The sequence below is a fragment of the Thalassophryne amazonica genome, chromosome 16 (assembly GCF_902500255.1).
Source record: "Thalassophryne amazonica chromosome 16, fThaAma1.1, whole genome shotgun sequence".
Lineage (NCBI taxonomy): Eukaryota > Metazoa > Chordata > Actinopteri > Batrachoidiformes > Batrachoididae > Thalassophryne > Thalassophryne amazonica.
This window is the reverse complement of record NC_047118.1, coordinates 59,733,673-59,756,918: the sequence shown is the minus strand read 5'-3', so window position 1 is coordinate 59,756,918 and position 23,246 is coordinate 59,733,673. Positions and strand designations below refer to the sequence as shown.

At 40.4% G+C, this 23,246-nt stretch overlaps 1 protein-coding gene and 1 long non-coding RNA gene across 2 annotated transcripts in view; one reads left to right on the top strand and one right to left on the bottom strand.

Annotated features, from left to right (window-relative positions):
- cacng1b (calcium channel, voltage-dependent, gamma subunit 1b) overlaps nt 1–20,970 on the top strand; it is a 40,233-nt gene extending 19,263 nt beyond the window's left edge. Inside the window, exons 2-5 of the mRNA XM_034189478.1 lie at nt 8,759–8,833; nt 14,199–14,336; nt 15,968–16,206; nt 20,125–20,970. Coding sequence (XP_034045369.1) covers nt 8,759–8,833; nt 14,199–14,336; nt 15,968–16,200 — 446 coding nt within the window. The 3' untranslated portion in view covers nt 16,201–16,206; nt 20,125–20,970. The remainder of the gene's footprint in view (nt 1–8,758; nt 8,834–14,198; nt 14,337–15,967; nt 16,207–20,124) is intronic.
- LOC117527250 lies at nt 8,671–23,034 on the bottom strand. The gene is made up of 3 exons (XR_004565478.1): nt 22,897–23,034; nt 16,100–16,103; nt 8,671–8,681 (listed from the first exon to the last, which is right to left on the bottom strand). It is a non-coding gene; the product is annotated as an uncharacterized LOC117527250 (long non-coding RNA).
- Nucleotides 23,035–23,246: the final 212 nt, after the last annotated feature.

The window sequence follows — 23,246 nt, the reverse complement described above, 5'->3', positions numbered from 1 at the left end:
TGACAATTTTCAATTATTTATTTAATCAAGGTGCTTCACACAAGCAAGGTCTAACCTTATCAACCTCTAAAGCAAGCACACAGGAGACAGTGGTAAGGAAAAACTCCCTCTGATGATATTGAGGAGGAAACCTCAAGCAGACCAGACTCAGAGGGGTGACCATCTCCTTAGACCATTCTAACAGTTACAAGGTTTTTACAAACCTTTATAAAACAGAAGAAAGAGAAAACAGGAAATAAAAACATGGCATAACAAAAGAATTGTATTTTATGAGAAGTCCACGTAGGCAGTTATGCCACAGGCAGTGGTCATCCAGCAGTCCTCATGCCGTCAGTGGGCCTGTTCCCGTGGCAATGTCTATTCCAAATGCAGACTGCACTGTGTGGCACCAGCTTCAGGTGTGGCATCTCATGGCCAGTCTGGCACCCTGTCTTCTGGGCTCCCGACAGACCCTTGCATCTTTCATCCAGTGCTGCACTGACGTTTCTGGTTCTTGAGTCATAGGAAAAGCAAAAGAATTGTCAAAGAATCTGTGGGAAAAGGTAATCGAACTGTATAAAACAGGAAAGGGATATAAAAAAATATCCAAGGGACTGAGAATGCCAATCAGCAGTGTTCAAGCTCCATTTAAGAAGTGGAAAATGAGGGATTCTTTTGGAACCAAACCACGGTCAGGGAGACCAACAAAAATTTCAGCAACAGCTGCCAGGAAAACTGTTTGGGATGCAAAGAAAAACCCACAAATAACTTCACCTGAAATACAAGAATCTCTGAAAAAAAGTGATGTGGCTGTTTCAGGATCCACAATAAGGAGGCACTTGAAAAAAAATGGACTGCATGGTCGAGTCGTCAGAAGAAAGCCATTGCCATGCAAATGCCACAAAGTACCCACTTACAACATGGCAAACAACACAGAAAACAAAGTCATTTGACCAAAAGTGAACTATTTGGCCACAACCATAAACATTACATTTGGAGAGGAGTCCACAAGTCCTATGATGAAAGGTACACCTTTCCTACTGTGAAGCATGGAGGTGGATTGCTGATGATTTGGGGATGTGTGAGCTACAGAGGGACAGGAAACCTCGTCAACTGGAGGAAAAATTGCACTCGATCCAAAACACAAGGCCAATTCGACCTGTCATTGGCTACAGCAGAATAAAGTGAAGTTTCTGGAGTGGCCATCTCAATCTCCTGACCTGAGTATCATTGAGCCACTCTGGGGAAATCTCAAATGTGCAGTTCTTGCAAGACAGCCCAGGAATTCACAGGAACTGGAAACCTTTTGCCAAGAAGAATGGGCAGCTTTACCATCAGAGAAAATACAGAGCCTCATCCACAACTACCATAAAAGACTCCAAGCAGTCAGTTTGGAAATGATCTGGTCGTTTCAGCCTGTTGATCGCCGCTCGGAGCACGGCGTGCCCTCCGCCATTGTGCGCCATCTTTAAACCGGTTGTAACACTCCTTAATCTGTGTGATCCCCATAGAATCGTCCCTGAAAGCCGTCTGAATCTTCCGAATGGTTCCCACCTGGCTGTCTCTCACAGTTTCTGGAAAAATTTGATGCAGCAAAGCTTCAAATTGTTCAGACATTTTCCTCTCAATAAAAATCCAATGAGGGGGCTGGACCACTGCTCACTCAAAGCGTGCTCACAGGCGAATGACGCAACTGACAGGCGTGAAAAAACATGCATGCGCACGGAGGTTCAAGCTTGGCTGATGCAAGCGCACATGATTCAAATCCATACAGTTTTTGCAAAAAATAAAAAGGTCGGATTGTTTTCTAACAGACCTCGTATTCACCTTTCTGTGTTTATATTGATTTTACTAAATTAACTCAATCAATTCTGTAAATACTGATGTTTTTTGTTTTACTCTAAATACTATTTTATATGAGGGAAACAAGGCTGTCCACATTGCCAGACTGAGAACGGCTCTACTCAGCATCCAAGAGTCTGCTGGTGGTCTCCTGTCACCTGCGTCATCCTGTCAGCGGCGTATGGTAGAATTCCACCTGTGAGGCCTTGCGGTTGATGCCAGATATCCTGGACGTCTTCATGATGCAAGAACTCAGATGCTTCTCTAGCAATGTGCACAGTTCTGAAACTACAAAACTTTCATGTAAATCATGTAATATCATACAAACCCGCTGGGCTTGCTGGTGATTTTTCCACAGCTTTGGCAGCTTGATAGAAAATTAAGGCAGGTGTTAGGTCCTTCATGAGGCCTCTCATATTTTCTTTGATTTGTGTGGACTGAAATAAATTATGCATATTTCATCATATTGACTGTATGATACCTCAGTGATATTGAAATAATTTATGACTGAAAATAAAATGTGAATAGTTCTTAATGAGTTTTGTTGTTCAACAAAAGAACATGGTTGTTCTGGAACAATATCAGGATCTCCAAGACTGATGGCAGCCAATATTTCTTTGAAATCCTGGGGGAAAATAGAAATCGCTGCAGTGAGGCCAGCAACCTTCGGATATTGCACACGTCTCTGCATGTTGTCATTGGACTGACTAAAATCCTGACCTCACCCCCCCCCACCCCCAAATATATATATATATATATATATATATATATATATATATATATATATATATATATATATATATATATATATATATATAATTTTGTAAAATCAATATAAACACAGAAACAATATAAACACAGAAAGATGAACATATCAATGATACACAAATGACACAATAAAACAAACGCATATGTATATATACGAGGGCTGTCAATAAAGTATAGGTCCTTTTTATTTTTTTCAAAAACTATATGGATTTCATTCATATGTTTTTACGTCAGACATGCTTGAACCCTCGTGCACATGCGTGAGTTTTTCCACGCCTGTTGGTGACGTCATTCGCCTGTGAGCACTCCTTGTGGGAGGAGTCGTCCAGCCCCTCGTCAGAATTCCTTTGTCTGAGAAGTTGCTGAGAGACTGGCGCTTTGTTTGATCAAAATTTTTTCTAAACCTGTGAGACACATCGAAGTGGACACGGTTCGAAATATTAAGCTGGTTTTCAGTGAAAATTTTAATGGCTGATGAGAGATTTTGAGGTGATACTGTCGCTTTAAGGACTTCCCACGGTGCGAGACGTCGTGCAGCGCTCTCAGGCGCCGTCATCAGCCTGTTTCAAGCTGAAAACCTCCACATTTCAGGCTCTATTGATCCAGAACGTCGTGAGAGAACAGAGAAGTTTCAGAAGAAGTCGGTTTCAGCATTTTATCTGGATATTCCACTGTTAAAGGAGATTTTTTTAATGAAAGACGTGTGGACGGGTCCGCACATCGGGACGCAGCCGGCGCGGTGCGGCGGCAGAGGAAAAACACCTCCGTGTTGATAACCATTTGTAAAATCCAGGCGACCTTTGATGGCTTTCAGTGGAGTGAGTATATGAGAAATTGTTTAACAGCTGGACATGTTCCAACTTGTCCTTAAGGCTTCCAGCAGAGGTGTTTTTCCTGTGGCGGAGCGTCGCAGCGGCTGCGAGCCGACGCTGCAATCTGTCCACACGTCTTTCATTTAAAAAATCTCCTTTAACAGTGGAATATCCGGATAAAATGCTGAAACCGACTTCTGAAACTTCTCTGTTCTCTCACGACGTCCTGGATCAATAGAGCCTGAAATGTGGAGGTTTTCAGCTTGAAACAGGCTGACGACGGCGCCTGAGAGCGCTGCACGACGTCTCGCACCGTGGGAAGTCCTTAAAGCGACAGTATCACCTCAAAATCTCTCATCAGCCGTTAAAATTTTCACTGAAAACCAGCTTAATTTTTTGAACCGTGTCCACTTCGATGTGTCTCACAGGTTTAGAAAAAAGTTTGATCAAACAAAGCGCCAGTCTCTCAGCAACTTCTCAGACAAAGGAATTCCGACGAGGGTTGGACGACTCCTCCCACAAGGAGTGCTCACAGGCGAATGACATCACCAACAGGCGTGGAAAAACTCACGCATGCGCACGAGGGTTCAAGCATGTCTGACGTAAAAACATATGAATGAAATCCATATAGTTTTTGAAAAAAATAAAAAGGACCTATACTTTATTGACAGACCTCGTGTGTATATATATATATATATATATATATATATATATATATATATATATATATATATATATATATATATATATATATATATATATATATAATATTAATATTTCTAGGTTATATTTATATTAAAAAAAATTTCAGGGCGTAAATTTTTTTCCCCCAAAATTGAGTTTATTTATGTTTGAGAGGTCACTCTCGCATACTTGAGGTGCAAATGCAGATATGACTCAAGAAAATATTTTATATTTAGTGGTAACTTTGTGGAACAGCCTCCCTCATCATGTGGTAAATGCTCCAAGTGTTATTACTTCAAAGGAATACTGTGATTATTTTTTCAGTGTTTGATTTTTATTGATTGATGATTTTATTATGGTGTTTGATAACTTTTACTGTGTTATTTATGAGTTTTATATGGTTGTATTTATGAGTTTTACTATGATGCACGCAGACACTGTCCTTTACAAGCACATCTGGTGTTATTGCTGGCAGACGACTGGAAGTGAATTACCCCAACTCTCACAGCTGAGTGGCTGAAATCTCGGGGTCGCAAGCTCACAAACAGAACTCAGTGGAACGAGAGCTTGAGTTGGCATTCCATCTCTTTACTTCTATGCTAGTTCTGCTGTCCAAAGCACTATCCATGCCTTGGACAGAGAGAAAAAGAGCAGAATCAGTCACACGGAAAAACTACACCTAAGGTATAATTCATTAGCATTAAATTAAAACTTCCTACTGTGGAATTCTGAAACTCCTTGTCGATATGATTGAAATGTACAAAATTCCTTTCTAGAAAATTGTGAAGTGTCTGATTTTATTAAATTAAATGGACACATTTCCCATACTGTTTTCAGTCAGGACAACAGACACTTGGAAAAACATACTTGATTGTATCCCCTTGGTTATATTCACACGTAGTATAAACAATTTAAAAACTGCTCAGATATACTCTTGAAGAATCTACCCATCGTCTACAATCACAAAGATACGGCACCAAAGACATATCAATATCTACATAAGGATTAGTGGATATAGAAGAGGCACCTGGATGAGCCTTGCATCATGAATCATATAAATTCCATCGTATCTTGTATTCTGCTCCACTATATATATTGTTACATACTAAACAGAATTAAGCAAAGTAATGTTAGTTTCCTCGTGCTTTTTGTGTTTGTCTCTGCTCTACATAGACACTGGAGGAGATTTTAGATTACGTTACCCTCAGAGGTGAAGACACCTAATGAGAGCAGACTAATGAAAATAACATATTTGCACATCCAAGCTGCACTGTGACCCCCGCCTCCATTTCTTTTTGCCACCAGCCTCCCCGCACATGCATGTATCTGCACACACACGATATGCCTTTACATGGGTAAATAGATCAGACTATTCAGGCCCTGCAGCAGCCTGTTGCTAGGTTACTTATTTCTTTCTCATCCCGTGTAACAAACAGCTCCTGTGTTGCCTGGCACACGTGCACACGCATCGACAATCAAACGCTGCTCATCTCTGTGTGGACAGAGCGAGCACCTGTCTGCTTTATGGGTTTAATCTCGGTGAGACGGACGAAGGGGGCCTTCACTTGGCCTTAACATCCTCTCCACGCCATCCCGCCCGCTCAGCCACCCCCAGAGACTGAGCGATATGTGAAAAAGCACTGAACACTTGTTTTGCTGTATTGAAAATTGAAAAGGACAAGAAGAAAAGCAAGCTAAATACAATAATGTGTGTCATTCCAGAGGGCACAGACAAGTGTCACTAGAAAATTATAAAATTATGTGAACTGTTTATTATCATTACTGTTGTTACTACCATTATGTGCACATTTTTCATGTTGCAACAGACAAGTAGCTTTTTTTTCTTTCTTTCTTTTTGGAAGGGTGTGTGCATGCATGCTTGCGTGTGTGCATAATTTTGTGTTGGGATCCCCCTTTTGGAGTTCTGGTTTACAGTGTCAGATAAGAGTAAGATCAGCACAAGGGACACACATAGGGACACAAAACAAATATACAGACAGAAAATGATGCCAACCTACAAAAGAAAGAAAAATATCTTAAGAGAAACTGGGGTGGAGGGGTTTTTAATCCAACCACCACTGGGTCACCACAACAGAGGCGAAAACCAATTTGTCAGGATGGTGCCACCGTGTCTCCAAAGGAGACGAGAGGCCCCACTTCCTAGAAGGAGCCCCTCAGCCAAGGAGAAACCACAAAGTTCCAGGTATACCCAGAGATTGTATGCTCAAGGACCACAGTCCATATATTAGTCCAAGAAGTATTCAAAGACCCCAAGCAGCAAACAGGATGTTCTCAGGTACTCCTGAGTCACCCAGGTCACCTACCAAGGGTGTATATTGGGCAGGAAATCTGAGATTCTTTCCTGATCCTCAACTGTACACGTGGAGGAGTCTAGAAGCACAGGAACCACCACAGAGCATCAGCACATGTCCACAGGTGGCAGCTCGACTCCACCTCAAGCATGCTGAACTGACATTGTTTTTTCAAGACTCTGTGTCCTTCACCACACCATTGACAGTTGGTCAGTTGGCTGGAGTAGGCTCTGCCCCTGCCTTCTTCCAGCGCAGGATTCAAAATTAACTCATCTCTTAACAACTGAGACAAGGATCTGCCGCAAAGGCTGTCCTAGCATTTTGTTCATATCTCTAAGGATTAAACATTTCACCATTTCTAGTCTCCTGAGTCTTAACTACTTTGTCAGGATTTGCCCCTTTCTTTTGTCTGCTTTTTTGATCATCTGTTTATTTTACTTTTGTCACAGCTTGTTGTTTCTGTTCTTCACACAGCCACATGTTTAGTGCCATTCTTGTTTAGCTTAGTCTTTGATCCACTGTCTTTTATTTTTGTTTCATGATTGCTTTTTGTCACAGGTTTTATTTGGCACGTTTATCACTGCAGCCTTTGGTTGAATTTTTTGTGTTTTACAGCCTTGACACATATCAGTTTCATTCTAGTTTCAGCCTTTGATTTTCTTGTTGCTTTCTTTTCTGTCTTTTCTATTTATTGTCTAGTATTAAACTTTTCATGTTTAGATTCCATTCTGCTTTGAGTTTTTTGTTCTTCTCGGCCTGGATATTTTAGTATTGTTAGTTTCTGGTTTCTGGTTATGTCTCTGCTGTCACTGCACTCCCTTGTCTGTCCCTCCTAATCTTTGTTCTCATGTTTCACGCCCAGTTTCATTTGTATCACTGTCACACCCTCTGATCACTACACTCCATTGCCCCTCACCAGTACTTCCTAATTCCTGTTGGCTGCACCCCATTTTGTTTGTATTCTCCTCGCCCACTTGTCACTTCACTCTCTTGCCTTGTCTCTCATCTTTGTTTGTCCACATCCTCCGCCTGCCAGCTCACCACACCTGTTTCCCATTACTGCCTAATTATCCGCCATGTATTTCAGCCTTGTGAGTTCTTTTTGCTGTTGCTAGTTTGTTGATGTTGCTATCTCCATTCCAAATCTCTTGCTTTAGTTCCTTGTTATCTTGCCATTGTTCCTTGCTGCCGATTGTGCTTGTTTTTCCTTGACCTTGCCTTTTGTCTCAGCCTCTGTATTACTGTTTGCCGTGCTCCTGAACCCAGGCTGTTTTTGACGATGCCTCTTCTTACCTTCAGTCTGTACTTTTGCCATGTTGACTGCCTTTCTGTGTACTGAACCCATGCCTGATCAACGATAAAGCCTTTTTTTGTCAAATCACCTGCTTGTGAGTCTGTATAGTGCTATACGTCCTGCTGTGCCCAGCCTCCCCATGAACGATGACATGCTTTTTCAAAATGTGCTGGATACTTTAAACTGGAATAGAAAATCACTTTTTAAAAAATTTCACAATAATTCATATTAAAACAGCTAGCGTTTCTGATATTTGATAAACAACCTGGGCTTATTTTGGAATAGATTCTATTAATTGAGGTAAAGTGTGCAGGAGTATTGTTTTCAGCCCTGTGTGTCTGTTAGTGTCTGGACAAAATAACCCAAAGAGTTCTAATCTGATTTGGACCATATTTGGATAAAGTGATTTGATTTTGAGAAAAATCTGTTAAAAGTCAAGATCACAGCCAGGCTAAGGTCAGATTATTTAATAATAGAATGACTGCAGTTGTCTGAGTTGGGTAAAGCTGGGTAACATCTGTATGGTTACTGTTAAACACTAATCATATATCATCTGTATATTAGTCACATGACCTTTAACCTTGGGTGATCTTGAAACCAAACCATTTCATCAAACTGTTTGGAGCCAATAAGAGCTAAACATAGTGGAAAGGTTGTGTGTTTGTGAAGGATAAAGTGGTTCAGCTGTGGACAGAGTTGAGTCAATGTCAAAGTCACACAGAATCATAAGTTACACTATCACTGAATAACAGAGAATTAAACTACGTGGTTCGTCGCTGTTCTTGTTTTGGGGTAGATTGTGATATTTTCAAAGCACCTTTCATGTTGTAAGATATTTTTTGGATGTTGTAAAGTAGGTTATTTCCCAGACTTGTGTTGCAGCTCTCCGTGTTGTTTGTGGTTCATTCTTCTTGGCTTCCGAATGAGAACCATACAGACGTTTGACTTGCACAGTCATTAATAATGCAGATGTACGTGCACACATATAAACTGTGCCACCTGTTTCTTCTGCAGTCTGTTTTAATTTCCCTCTCTGATCTTTCTTCCCTCTCTGTGCTACTCTGCAGCAAAAAACTGTTCCTACTTCAAACACTTTACGTCGGGGGAAGAGGCAGAAGTATTTGAAGTCAAGACCCAGAAAGGTTTGTGCTGCTGAAACATTCTTCAGTAGATCAGGGAAATTAAAAGAAACTAGAGCAGCTCCAATAGAGTGCTCAGGTCTGTTCACATGTGGAGCTCAGGCTCCAGATCAGCTGGCATGTGCAAACAATCGGTTATGCCACATGTTGCCCGAAGTGAATGAAATATGTGCTGTAATTACAGAGTTAATGATAAAATGAGAAAAATAATTGCTGGATCCAGATTGGGATCGTTAAACACTTTTTATTAGGTGCTTTGTCTCATAAGAAACAACATTCCCACCAAGTTTCATGAAACTTTACTTATTAATTTTTGAGCAATTTGGCAAGGATATAAAATAAGTCACAATTCGCACCCTGCAGGCAGAAAATGTAAAAAAAAAAAAAAAAAAAGGAAAACCTTCAACCCACTGATTCACAAAACTAACAGCATGACAGATACAAATGGATATATACTGATGCTCAAAGGTGTGTGTGTGGGGGGGGGGAATCAATATTTGACTTTTCCTTTCAAAAGTAAGTCCTTTATAGGACTTGAGTCTCCAGAGTCCTTAGTGTGAAGCAGATGAGAGTGACTTCAGGTGGACAGACACCAATCTGATGCAGGTTACTTCCCTGGCCACAGGTTATGAATTGGCCTAGGCCATAAAATACCCAGGGTATAATCTAGCCTAGGTCATAAACCATTAGGGTATAGTCTGGACTGTGGGCAGATTGTTTTGTCCAAGGACACAGACTGGCATCAAACAGACATCAGCAGGATTCATACCAGCTGTACATACTAGCAGGCCCTTTCCTTATCCACTCAGGTGTTTGCTGTAAAAGAGATCACACTGTTGTTTAATGAAACTCAGTTCAGTACAGCACATCTGGAAAGTGTTCACAGTGCTCCACTTTTTCCACATTTTGTTATGTTACAGGCTTATTCCAAAATGGATAAATTATTTTTTTCCTGAAAATTCTATTCACAACACCCCATAATGACAACATGAAAAAAGTTTTTTTTTGTTTTTTTTGCAAATTTATTAAAAATAAAAACTAAGAAGTTTGTGTATAAAAGTATTCACACCCTTTGCTTAATACTTTGTTGATGCATCTTTGGCAGCAATTACAGCCTCAAGTCTTCCTTAATATGATGCCACAAGCTGGTGCAAGCCTGATGTTCACACCAAAGAGTTCAATCTTTGTCTCATCAGATCAGAGAATTTTGTTTCTCGTGGCCTGAGAGTCCTTCAGGTGCCTTTTGGCAAACTCCAGGTGGGCTGCCATGTGCCTTTTGCGAGTGGCTTCCGTCTGGCCACTCTACCATACAGACCTGATTGGTGGTTTGCTGCAGAGATGGTTGCCTTTCTGGGAGGTTCTCCTCTCTCCACAGAGGAATGTTGGAGCTCTGACTGAGTGACCACTGGGTTCTTGGTCTCCTCCCTGACTAAGGCCCTTCTCCCCCGACTGCTCAGTTTAGACAGGTGGCAAGCTCCAGGAAGAGTCCTGGTGGATCTGAACTTCTTACATTTACGGATGATGGAGGCCACTGTGCTCATTGAGACCTTCAAAGCAACAGAAATGTTTCTGTACCCTTCCTCAGATTTGTGCCTCGAGACAACCCTGTCTCAGAGGTCTACAGACAATTCCATTGACAGTGCATGTCAGAGTACAAACCAAGCATGAATACTTGGTTTGTACTTTGACATGCACTGTCAACTGTGCATGTATGTTTGTAGAACTGTTTCAACTGGGTTTTTATGTCATTTTTGTCACATTGTAAATGTTAGAAATATACAATGTATATTTGAAATTGTTCTTACTCTATACGCAAGTGCCTAAACTGTTTTGCCCAGCTGTGTGTTATACAGGGTGTCCTCAAAAAGTGCCACAAAATCATTTGACTGTAGTTCTGCAGCGGCTTATCTGAATTCTTTCTTTTTTTTTCAGACATCAATATATATGTAGGGAATTTCTTCTGATGTAGTTTCAGACTAATCCAATGAGGATGCCACTTACAATGGAGCAAAAAGGGAACCTGGTGGAATTCTACTTTGAGACCAAGTCAATCGTGCAAGTCCAACGACAATATCAATGCCATTTTGCAGTTAGAAAAGCTCCAGACAGAAAGACAATATAGAGGATTGTAAAAAAGTTTCAAACTGATAGAAGTGTTCTGTGGCTGCAACGCTATGCGCGCGCTGATTGGCTGACTACCGGTCAGATATTTTCCCATATCCGGACCGGTTTCCATGACAATGGGTCCACAACGTGTATTTTCTTTACTAACCAGAAAGCAAAAAATTACGATTAGAAAATCCAAGTCGGACATAAACATACTCCATAAATATCTAAACAGCATCTGAAAAAATACACAGATTGAAAGCTTACCAGCTAACAACTAGACCATCTGTTAGCAAGTTCTTCATGGACGTGATGTGAAGACGTCCGACTACGAGCCATCAGCAGCTTTCATATTTGAGCAATACCGTACGTTTGCGTGTTTATATATATATATATATACGAGGTCTATTAGAAAAGAAACCGACCGTTTTATTTTTTTAAAAAACTATATGGATTTGATTCATATGTTTTTATGTCAGCCAAGCTTGAACCTTCGTGCGCATGCGTGAGTTTTTCCACGCCTGTCGGTGACGTCATTCGCTTGTGAGCACGCCTTGTGGGAGGAGTCGGATTTTCATTGTCTGAGAAGTTGCTGAGAGACTGGCGCTGTGCTTCATCAAAATTTTTTCAAAAACTGTGAGGCACATCTGAGTGGACACCATTCGAGAAATTCAGCTGGTTTTCGGTGAAAATTTTAACAGCTGATGAGAGATTTTGGATTGTTTCTATCGCTGTAAGGACTTCCCATGGAGCGGGACATCGCTCAGTGCTCCGAGGCGACGTCGTCATCCTGTTTCAAGCTGAAAACCTCCAAATCTAAGCCTCTGTTGACCCAGGACGTCGTGAGAGAACAGAGAACTTTCAGAAGAGGTCAGAATCAGCAGTTTATCTGGACATTCCACTGTTAAAGGAGATTTTTTTAATGAAAGATGTGCGGACTGGTCCGCGCGTCGGCTCGCAGCCGGCGCGGCGCGCCCGCCACAGGAAAAACACCTCTGTTGGAAGCCTTAAGGACAAGTTGGAACATGCCCTGCTGTTAAACAATTTCTCAGTTACTCACTCAACTGAAAGCCACCAAAAGCCGCCTGGATTTTACAAATGGTTATCAACACGGAGGTGTTTTTCCTGTGGCGGGCGCGCCAATCCGTCCGCACGTCTTTCATTTAAAAAATCTCCTTTAACAGTGGACTGTCCGGATAAACTGCTGATTCCGACCTCTTCTGAAAGTTCTCTGTTCCCTCGCGACGTCCTGGGTCAACAAAGGCTTAAATTTGGAGGTTTTCAGCTTGAAACAGGATGACGACGTCGCCTCGGAGCGCTGCGCGACGTCCCACTCCGTGGGAAGTCCTTACAGCGATAGAAACAATCCAAAATCTCTCATCAGCCGTTAAAATTTTCACCGAAAACCAGCTGAATTTCTCGAATGGTGTCCACTCGGATGTGCCTCACAGTTTTTGAAAAAATTTTGATGAAGCACAGCGCCAGTCTCTCAGCAACTTCTCAGACAAAGGAATTCCGACAAGGGGGCTGGACCACTCCTCCCACAAGGCGTACTCACAGGCGAATGACGTCACCGACAGGCGTGAAAAAACTCTCGCATGCCCACGAGGGTTCAAGCTTGGCTGATGTAATCGCACGTGATTCAAATCCATATGGTTTTTTAAAAAAAAAAAATAAGGTCGGATACTTTTCTAATAGATCCCGTATATGTAATAGCCATATATTAGGCCAACGTGTTGTCAGTATGGACTGAGCATTAGCAGTCGGTACACGGAGTCGGTCGGTTAATAATCATTTAATCACAAATTTATATTCAAACAGAAAATCTTGAAGAATGTCTTTATTTTCACTCTTTCATCTTCTTCAGTATGTGATGTTCTCACTGAAAGACATACATCTTCTGAATACATGCATGAAATAAAGGAAACTCAAGTTGAAACACATGCAGAAACAAATAAGGACTTACACAGGAAACAGAAAATATACAAGGAAATACACAAGAAATGGAGGGGAACTACACAGGAAATATACAAGGAAATACACAGGAAATATACAAGGGAACACACAAGATACAGGGGACAGGCACAGGAAACAAGGAAAAACACAGGAAACAGGAGAAGCATAGAGAAAATATACAAGCAAACATGCAGGAAATATACAAGGAAATGCACAGGAAACAGAAGGGAAGCACACAAATAAACAGGAGAAAGCACATACAAATCATACAGGGAACACACGAGGAAATACACAGGAAACAGAGTGGAAACATACAGAAAATATCCAGGAAACACAAATGAAACACAGGAGACTTTCAGGAAATGCATGAGAAAATACACAGGAAACACACAAACAGGAGAAGGTACATTCAAATCATATAGGTAACACAGAGGAAACAGGGGAAACATACAGAAAATAGCCAAGAAACACATAAGGAGACATGCAGAAAATGCATGAGAAAATACACAGAAACACAAAGGAAACACACAGGAGGCATACAGGAAATGCATGAGAAAATACACAGGAAACACACAACAAAACACATGAGGGATACAGGAAACACACAAATCACATGTGGAAACATAGGAAAAACATGTGGAAACACATGAGGAGAAACTTTAATGACTACAAGGTAAGAAATCGTAATAAAAAATATTTATTTATTGAATTTAAAGAACCTAGAAATGTGTTGAGTTGCTGTGATACAGGACCAGAGTGCTCAGGGCTGAGCAGCACAGGCACGCTCAGGCATCATCTAAATTACACGTTGTGACGTTATTTTGCATGTGTTGTTTTTCCACTGTTGGGCTGCTGGAATGGTAAAAGATACTCCAAGGATCATTTCTATCACAGCTGGAGAGTTAGCGAGGAAGAATGATGAGATTATCTTTATCCCACATACAGGCAGGAGGGGATTCTGGCTGGAACACAGACATGTTCTAATCTTCTTGTTATGAGCCCGCAGCATCTTATCAGGCATGCAAATGGTATTATCCTCACTTTGGATGAATGACTGTTGTTTTATAAGTGAGACAAATTTAAAGGCTAATTATTGGTATCATAACTTGCCTGAGTGCAATAACGAAACAGTCTTTATGTAAATGATACTAGTGTAATGTTTCCTTCTGTTCTCACCCATACCATCTCTCTTCTTTATTCACTCTTTCTCTGGTTTCTTACCGTTTCTTCTGATTATTCTCATCATTGATTATTGTCATTGTTGCTATGTCCTTCTCTCATCCTTTATTCACTTCTCTATCCACAGAATACAACATCTCAGCAGCAGCCATCGCCATCTTCAGCTTATTCTTCATGATCCTGGGCACACTCTGTGTCATCTTCTCCTTCGGGAAGGGAAGAGACTATCTGCTCCGTCCTGCTGGAATGTTCTTTGCCTTTGCAGGTCAGTTAAGACTCAAAGCAAGAACCGGTTCACATCTTTGGTAATATCTTTATCTCGCCCTTTGAACAATGCCAGCCAGAACAGTCCTTCACTCTCAGGTGTTTGTATTCATCCAGTATAATAATAATGTCAAGATAGGCACCAATGCTGCTGGTGCAGGTCCCCAGATTGCAGAATGTGGAGCAGATGTGAGTCTCTCCCTGGACAAAATGTCAATCCATTGCAGGTTAGTTCCCCGGCCAAGGCTGGTGCCCTTTTACAGCTGGTTGGACTGATACAATGTAGATGAAGTGTTTTGCCCAAGGACAGACAAGGTAGCAAGTCTGGGTAAATGGATGGTATTTCTATTACATTTTTCAGTCTGATGCAGACACTCAAAGTGCTTTACAAAGAAACTCCCACACAAGGTACAGTAGTGTTCAGAATAATAGTAGTGCTATGTGACTAAAAAGATTAATCCAGGTTTTGAGTATATCTCTTATTGTTACATGGGAAACAAGGTACCAGTAGATTCAGTAGTTCTCACAAATCCAACAAGACCAAGCATTCATGATATGCACAATCTTAAGGCTATGAAATTGGGCTATTAGTAAAAAAAAAAAAAAGTAGAAAAGGGGATGTTCATCAGGTATATCAGGAATTAAGTATCTTGCTAAAGGGCGCCTTGGTGATTTTCTTCTCTAGACAGGAATTGAAAACACTGAATGGGTGTTAGAGTGTTGGGAAGGGTTGTGGAAACCAGCAGCTTTGGTACTCTTGTTGGCAAGGAAACATTTTCTGATCTTGACTTTGCTGACAATGCTGTGATTTTTGTGGAATCCACAGACATCCTGATTGCAGGTCTTGTGAGTATTGTGAGTCTTGTGAATATTCCTCACTCAGGTCTTCCTGAATGAGGAATAATCTGAGTGTCTGGGTTTGCAACTGCCCTGGATCAGGCTTTTAATGACCTCCTGGTCTAAGCCATGACAAGTCCATCTGTATGTGGCAAAAAAATTTGAACCTGTTGAGATATTCACTTATCTCAGTGGTGACATTCATGTTTTTGGGTCATCTGCCTTTGAGATCAAGAAGAGCTTATGAAGTCATGAGATCTCTAGTGCTAGGTGTCTTCGAGGACCCTTGGGTATCGCTGGAATGACTTTATGTCAAATGAACAGATACCTAGTGAGATTCAGATGAGGAATATTACTTGTCTGGCGAGGAAATGACAGCATCCAGGACTCTCGGTACTGAGCACTCCAGATGTTCTCCAAATGTAGAAGACTAGGAACATGTTTACATCTCACCTGGCTGTGGCAGATCGGTGGTTACTCTCCATAGTGCGGTGACTACATGGATGATGTGGATACCGTAATGCAGGGCATGATATCAAACCTGAGCTGACCTTGCAGAATTGAACCTATGATCTTCTGGTCACAAGTCCGCTTCTCTAACCTTTACACCACCAATTCTTCTAACTCAGGTTTGCACTGCAGATTTGAAAGAGGTCATATCTTGCTCATGTGACAGTCATGAGGGATAAAAACTTATAATGTTGGCATCATAACATGGTATTGTACATATCACTGATTAAAAGGCACAAATTTTTTCAGCCCATTACAAACTGTTCTTCTTGTTCTGGCCCTCAGGCCTTTGCATCATCATCTCTGTCGAGGTAATGCGTCAGTCTGTCAAGCGTATGATTGACAGCGACGAAACCATCTGGATTGAATATTACTACTCCTGGTCCTTCACGTGTGCCTGCGCCTCCTTCACCCTACTTATCTTGAGTGGAGTCGCCCTGCTCCTCATCTCCATGCCCCACATGCCACGCAACCCCTGGGAGACTTGCATGGATGCCGAGCCCGACACATTAGAGTAGTCACAGGTAATCAGTGATGCCCGTAACGTGTTACTCTAATCTGAAGGCTTTTTTCAGTAACAAGTAATCTAACACGTTAATCTTTCCAAATCAGTAATCAGATTAAAGTTACTCCTCCAAATCATTGTGTTACTATTATTTTTGTATTGTGGGTCGATCGCAACATTAAAACCAGCCTGTGGGCAGGGAGAGATTGGGGTTCAGTTGAACTGCCCACTTCAGCCATTTTTAACGAGCTGCGAGCACAGAGCCATATCCGCTGTGCAGCAGCTTCAAGTTGAAAAACAGTTACATCCCTTATTTAAAACTCTCTGCTGCTGTGTGTCCTCACTAAAAACAGTTGATCCGCAACGCGTTATCAACAAATCTGCGTGATTCTGGCTATTCTGGCTTACACACCTCTCTGCAGCTTCTCTCCCCCTGCCATCCCCTCATTACCCCATCCCCGTAGAGACGGTGCCTGCTCCCAGACTACCAATAACCAGCAAAAATCTATTTAAGCATAAAAATTCAAAAAGAAAAAATAATATAGCACCTTCAACTGCACCACAGACTAAAACAGTTAAATGTGGTCTGTTAAACATTAGGTCTCTCTCTTCTAAGTCCCTGTTAGTAAATGATATAATAATTGATCAACATATTGATTTATTCTGCCTTACAGAAACCTGGTTACAGCAGGATGAATATGTTAGTTTAAATGAGTCAACACCCCCGAGTCACACTAACTGTCAGAATGCTCGTAGCACGGGCCTTGGCGGAGGATTAGCAGCAATCTTCCATTCCAGCTTATTAATTAATCAAAAACCCAGACAGAGCTTTAATTCATTTGAAAGCTTGTCTCTTAGTCTTGTCCATCCAAACTGGAAGTCCCAAAAACCAGTTTTATTTGTTATTATCTATCGTCCACCTGGTCGTTACTGTGAGTTTCTCTGTGAATTTTCAGACCTTTTGTCTGACTTAGTGCTTAGCTCAGATAAGATAATTATAGTGGGCGATTTTAACATCCACACAGATGCTGAGAATGACAGCCTCAACACTGCATTTAATCTATTATTAGACTCTACTGGCTTTGCTCAAAAAGTAAATGAGTCCACCCACCACTTTAATCATATCTTAGATCTTGTTCTGACTTATGGTATGGAAATAGAAGACTTAACAGTATTCCCTGAAAACTCCCTTCTGTCTGATCATTTCTTAATAACATTTACATTTACTCTGATGGACTACCCAGCAGTGGGGAATAAGTTTCATTACACTAGAAGTCTTTCAGAAAGCGCTGTAACTAGGTTTAAGGATATGATTCCTTCTTTATGTTCTCTAATGCCATATACCAACACAGTGCAGAGTAGCTACCTAAACTCTGTAAGGGAGATAGAGTATCTCGTCAATAGTTTTACATCCTCATTGAAGACAACTTTGGATGCTGTAGCTCCTCTGAAAAAGAGAGCTTTAAATCAGAAGTGTCTGACTCCGTGGTATAACTCACAAACTCGTAGCTTAAAGCAGATAACCCGTAAGTTGGAGAGGAAATGGCGTCTCACTAATTTAGAAGATCTTCACTTAGCCTGGAAAAAGAGTCTGTTGCTCTATAAAAAAGCCCTCCGTAAAGCTAGGACATCTTTCTACTCATCACTAATTGAAGGAAATAAGAACAACCCCAGGTTTCTTTTCAGCACTGTAGCCAGGCTGACAAAGAGTCAGAGCTCTATTGAGCTGAGTATTCCATTAACTTTAACTAGTAATGACTTCATGACTTTCTTTGCTAACAAAATTTTAACTATTAGAGAAAAAATTACTCATAACCATCCCAAAGACGTATCGTTATCTTTGGCTGCTTTCAGTGATGCCGGTATTTGGTTAGACTCTTTCTCTCCGATTGTTCTGAGTTATTTTCATTAGTTACTTCATCCAAACCATCAACATGTTTATTAGACCCCATTCCTACCAGGCTGCTCAAGGAAGCCCTACCATTATTTAATGCTTCGATCTTAAATATGATCAATCTATCTTTGTTAGTTGGCTATGTACCACAGGCTTTTAAGGTGGCAGTAATTAAACCATTACTTAAAAAGCCATCACTTGACCCAGCTATCTTAGCTAATTATAGGCCAATCTCCAACCTTCCTTTTCTCTCAAAAATTCTTGAAAGGGTAGTTGTAAAACAGCTAACTGATCATCTGCAGAGGAATGGTCTATTTGAAGAGTTTCAGTCAGGTTTTAGAATTCATCATAGTACAGAAACAGCATTAGTGAAGGTTACAAATGATCTTCTTATGGCCTCGGACAGTGGACTCATCTCTGTGCTTGTTCTGTTAGACCTCAGTGCTGCTTTTGATACTGTTGACCATAAAATTTTATTACAGAGATTAGAGCATGCCATAGGTATTAAAGGCACTGCGCTGCGGTGGTTTGAATCATATTTGTCTAATAGATTACAATTTGTTCATGTAAATGGGGAATCTTCTTCACAGACTAAAGTTAATTATGGAGTTCCACAAGGTTCTGTGCTAGGACCAATTTTATTCACTTTATACATGCTTCCCTTAGGCAGTATTATTAGACGGTATTGCTTAAATTTTCATTGTTACGCAGATGATACCCAGCTTTATCTATCCATGAAGCCAGAGGACACACACCAATTAGCTAAACTGCAGGATTGTCTTACAGACATAAAGACATGGATGACCTCTAATTTCCTGCTTTTAAACTCAGATAAAACTGAAGTTATTGTACTTGGCCCCACAAATCTTAGAAACATGGTGTCTAACCAGATCCTTACTCTGGATGGCATTACCCTGACCTCTAGTAATACTGTGAGAAATCTTGGAGTCATTTTTGATCAGGATATGTCATTCAAAGCGCATATTAAACAAATATGTAGGACTGCTTTTTTGCATTTACGCAATATCTCTAAAATCAGAAAGGTCTTGTCTCAGAGTGATGCTGAAAAACTAATTCATGCATTTATTTCCTCTAGGCTGGACTATTGTAATTCATTATTATCAGGTTGTCCTAAAAGTTCCCTAAAAAGCCTTCAGTTAATTCAAAATGCTGCAGCTAGAGTACTGACGGGGACTAGAAGGAGAGAGCATATCTCACCCATATTGGCCTCTCTTCATTGGCTTCCTGTTAATTCTAGAATAGAATTTAAAATTCTTCTTCTTACTTATAAGGTTTTGAATAATCAGGTCCCATCTTATCTTAGGGACCTCGTAGTACCATATCACCCCAATAGAGCGCTTCGCTCTCAGACTGCAGGCTTACTTGTAGTTCCTAGGGTTTGTAAGAGTAGAATGGGAGGCAGAGCCTTCAGCTTTCAGGCTCCTCTCCTGTGGAACCAGCTCCCAATTCAGATCAGGGAGACAGACACCCTCTCTACTTTTAAGATTAGGCTTAAAACTTTCCTTTTTGCTAAAGCTTATAGTTAGGGCTGGATCAGGTGACCCTGAACCATCCCTTAGTTATGCTGCTATAGACGTAGACTGCTGGGGGGTTCCCATGATGCACTGTTTCTTTCTCTTTTTGCTCTGTATGCACCACTCTGCATTTAATCATTAGTGATCGATCTCTGCTCCCCTCCACAGCATGTCTTTCTCATGGTTCTCTCCCTCAGCCCCAACCAGTCCCAGCAGAAGACTGCCCCTCCCTGAGCCTGGTTCTGCTGGAGGTTTCTTCCTGTTAAAAGGGAGTTTTTCCTTCCCACTGTAGCCAAGTGCTTGCTCACAGGGGGTCGTTTTGACCGTTGGGGTTTTACATAATTATTGTATGGCCTTGCCTTACAATATAAAGCGCCTTGGGGCAACTGTTTGTTGTGATTTGGCGCTATATAAAAAAATTGATTGATTGAAATTGATTGATTGATGTGTGATGGGGGTATAAAGCTTTGCTCAACATAGAATAGTAACTTGTCTTTTCTTCTCTTAGGACTCACAAATCAGCCTGTGCCATTGATCGTCTTCAGAGACCATTTGCCTGGTGCTTCCCCCGTTGACATCAGCTATCGATTTCAGGTCAATGTTTGAGATCCGCGGGAGTCCAGGAGTACCAATCCATAATTTCATGCATAATATGAGGATGTCCTTTAAGTATTAGCAAAGATAACCTGCTTTTGTGATTTGTTTTTATTAAATTGCTGAAGAATAACAGAAAAAAATGCATAAACATTTAGAAAAGCTTTGAAAATTTTGTTACAGGTGATGACATATGCTTTTACATGAAGTTTATAATAATCACTAGAACATTTCTCCTACATTCAAACAATATTGACGTGAAAGGCAGTTGTGACAACTCTGTAAATATTTTTTATTTGCAATACTGTCATAGAGTTTTGTTACTGTAGCTAATATATTGAACAGGTAAGCCAAAACGCACTTTTTATTAAATTGCAGCCTTTTTCAATAATATGTTGACATTTTTCTGTCTTTTAAACAATGTTAGTTGGAATTCTCAAAGGAGGCTTTTAAAATACATTGACCTTTTCAGTAACAATAATCATAGTAATAATTACTATTATAAGAACAAGAACAGACTGGACTCTGATGGCAGTGTTTGTCCTCCAGCTTTTTAAAGTTGTATGTAATTTTATGTGTGTTTTGCTGCTCTGGAACTGAACAGTGACAGAGCTCCAAAAATCATGATTCTATACAAGAGGAAACCACATTTCAAGTCCATGAGTAAGTAATTATTTGTCATTCTTTGTCCAGCAAACACTTTGTTTGAAAACCATATACCTGAAAAAATACATTTGATTGTTTTTTGTAATATGTTATTTCCATATTTTCTCCCATCACAAATGAAAAACGTCTGAAAAATAAAATTGTTTCACTCAATATATGCTTGGCAAATAATCCTTTAATACTCCTGTTTAATGCACAAAAACCTTTACATTTTTTTTTATAGATTTTTTTCTTGCAAACAATATTCCAGATATATCCCTTATTGGTAGCACTTTACATTACAGCATGGTAATAATATGTTAATATTATGGTAATATTAGCATTTTATATTTGTTTTCTTTTCAACCCAATCTCATGCCATTTCGTGATGGCATCACCAAAATCTATTGAATGAATCTATTAGGTTGTGATAGTGTAACAAAATGTGTTGCTTTTAGTGACAGGAAGCCAAATTCATTTTGTGACAATATCATCAAATGCGAGGTGATGTCGGGTGGGGGTTATGATTAGGGTTAGGGGAAGGGGTAGGGTTGGAAATTGCAAAATAAAAATCCGCATCACGAAAATGTGACTCATCTTGTGACAGAAACATGAAAAATAACAGTGAGACTGGGCTGATTCTTTTTAGATGAAATTTTGATTTATTTCCAGTATGAGTTTCTCCAGCCCACGCACCCCCCATGACCCTTACTTGGCATATGCAGGAATAGAAAATGGATGGATGGAAAACACCTTGTAACATCTGTATTGTATGATTAATGCATTTTATTATGTCATTTTCTACATTAGCAATGCAAGCTGCCTCGATTTTATAGAGCTGTTTCTTTTGGCTACACTAAAAGGATTCAGTCATGTGACTCATTCTTTGTTGGATTTCTGATTTGTATTCTACGGGCTTGCACACTGAAGCTGGTTCACTGCTGTATGATAAGGGAACGAGATGCATTTCGTTCATATCGCTTCATTTTGACCTATTTTCTATCTCAATTGTGACAAATGCACTGAGACCAGCGTCCGTGTCAGTAAAGGCTCAGAACTTTTCATTCAAGCAAAGAAATTTCAAGTCAGTCCTACGGTCTCCACTGAGTGCTGACTTCCCACCTAGCTTTGATTGCTTATCTAGTCATAATACCTTTGTCACCCAGTGTGAGCATTTATTAATGAACCATTTAGTGTCATGAGAACAGCACCTGCTTAGAATCTAATTCAACCAGAAGGAAACTCTTCAAATACCCAGGTTCTACATTCCAGACCAGACTGAACTCTTTCATTAAATTTCATGAAAATCACTTACATTTGCTGACACAGTGTTGCAACTTTAACACTTTAAGCTATTTGGTTTGTAATGTTTGGCTTGTGGAAAATGTCAAGGAAAAGCTTTTGATTGCATTCAGATGTAATTAGTTTGTCGAGAGAACATGAGCGTGCATATTGATATTTTACCCTTGGTCTCATTTAATCCATTAAGCATGAAGGCTTAAGGCCTGCTAGAATTTAATCGGTCAAATTTAACTGAAAAACATATGCACTTCAAATCACAGCAGGTTGTTAATTTAGCCGCTTTGTTATTGCTTGGGAATATCATTTTTAAAAATTATTTATTAATTTATTTTAATGACAATGAGATACACATTTTCTAGGTTTTGGAGCCATAGGCTGTAAAACTAGAATTCAAAGATGCTTGAAACATGTTAGCTAATATGAGCGACGCATCGCACAGTGGCGCGAAGCTCACTCATGGTACAGGGCGTCCTAAACAGGAAGTGCCAAAATTCAAATCCACAGTAAAACAGGAAATGTTCAAATGTCAAACACTTCCCGGATTGACAGACGAGATCCCATGGAATCTCACGGGAACTCAGTGGCAAGCTCACACTCAAACAAGAAGTGCCAAATTCTCAGTCAGTGAAACAGGAAATGTTGAACACTTCCTGGCATGGGTGGAGCTAGAGTGGAGTCCGGGGTTTCACTGGACTCCCCTGAAATCTGATTGGACACAGATGATTGACATGTCATTGACATCAAATCGAAAATGTCAAAATCCATCCCCATTTTGTATAAAACTAAAGACATACCTTCACAAAAAGGGTTACTCACTTTATATCACTCCTTGATAACTCCATACATGACATATTGTGTTGAGATGTGGGGAAACACTGAGTCACATTGACTGCTAGTTTCCTCCTGTCCAGTAGGTTGTGCTGTGTACCACAAAAAGTTCTAATCCACCTTAGAAAAAGAAAAAGGTTTGCTCCAGATTTGAACTGAACACGTCGTTTGAACGATGGACTTCTAATGACACCAAACTTATATTGGTGAGTAAAGGACGCTATTTTATGCCAGAAATGAGGTCCAGGTTGTTAAAAGCAG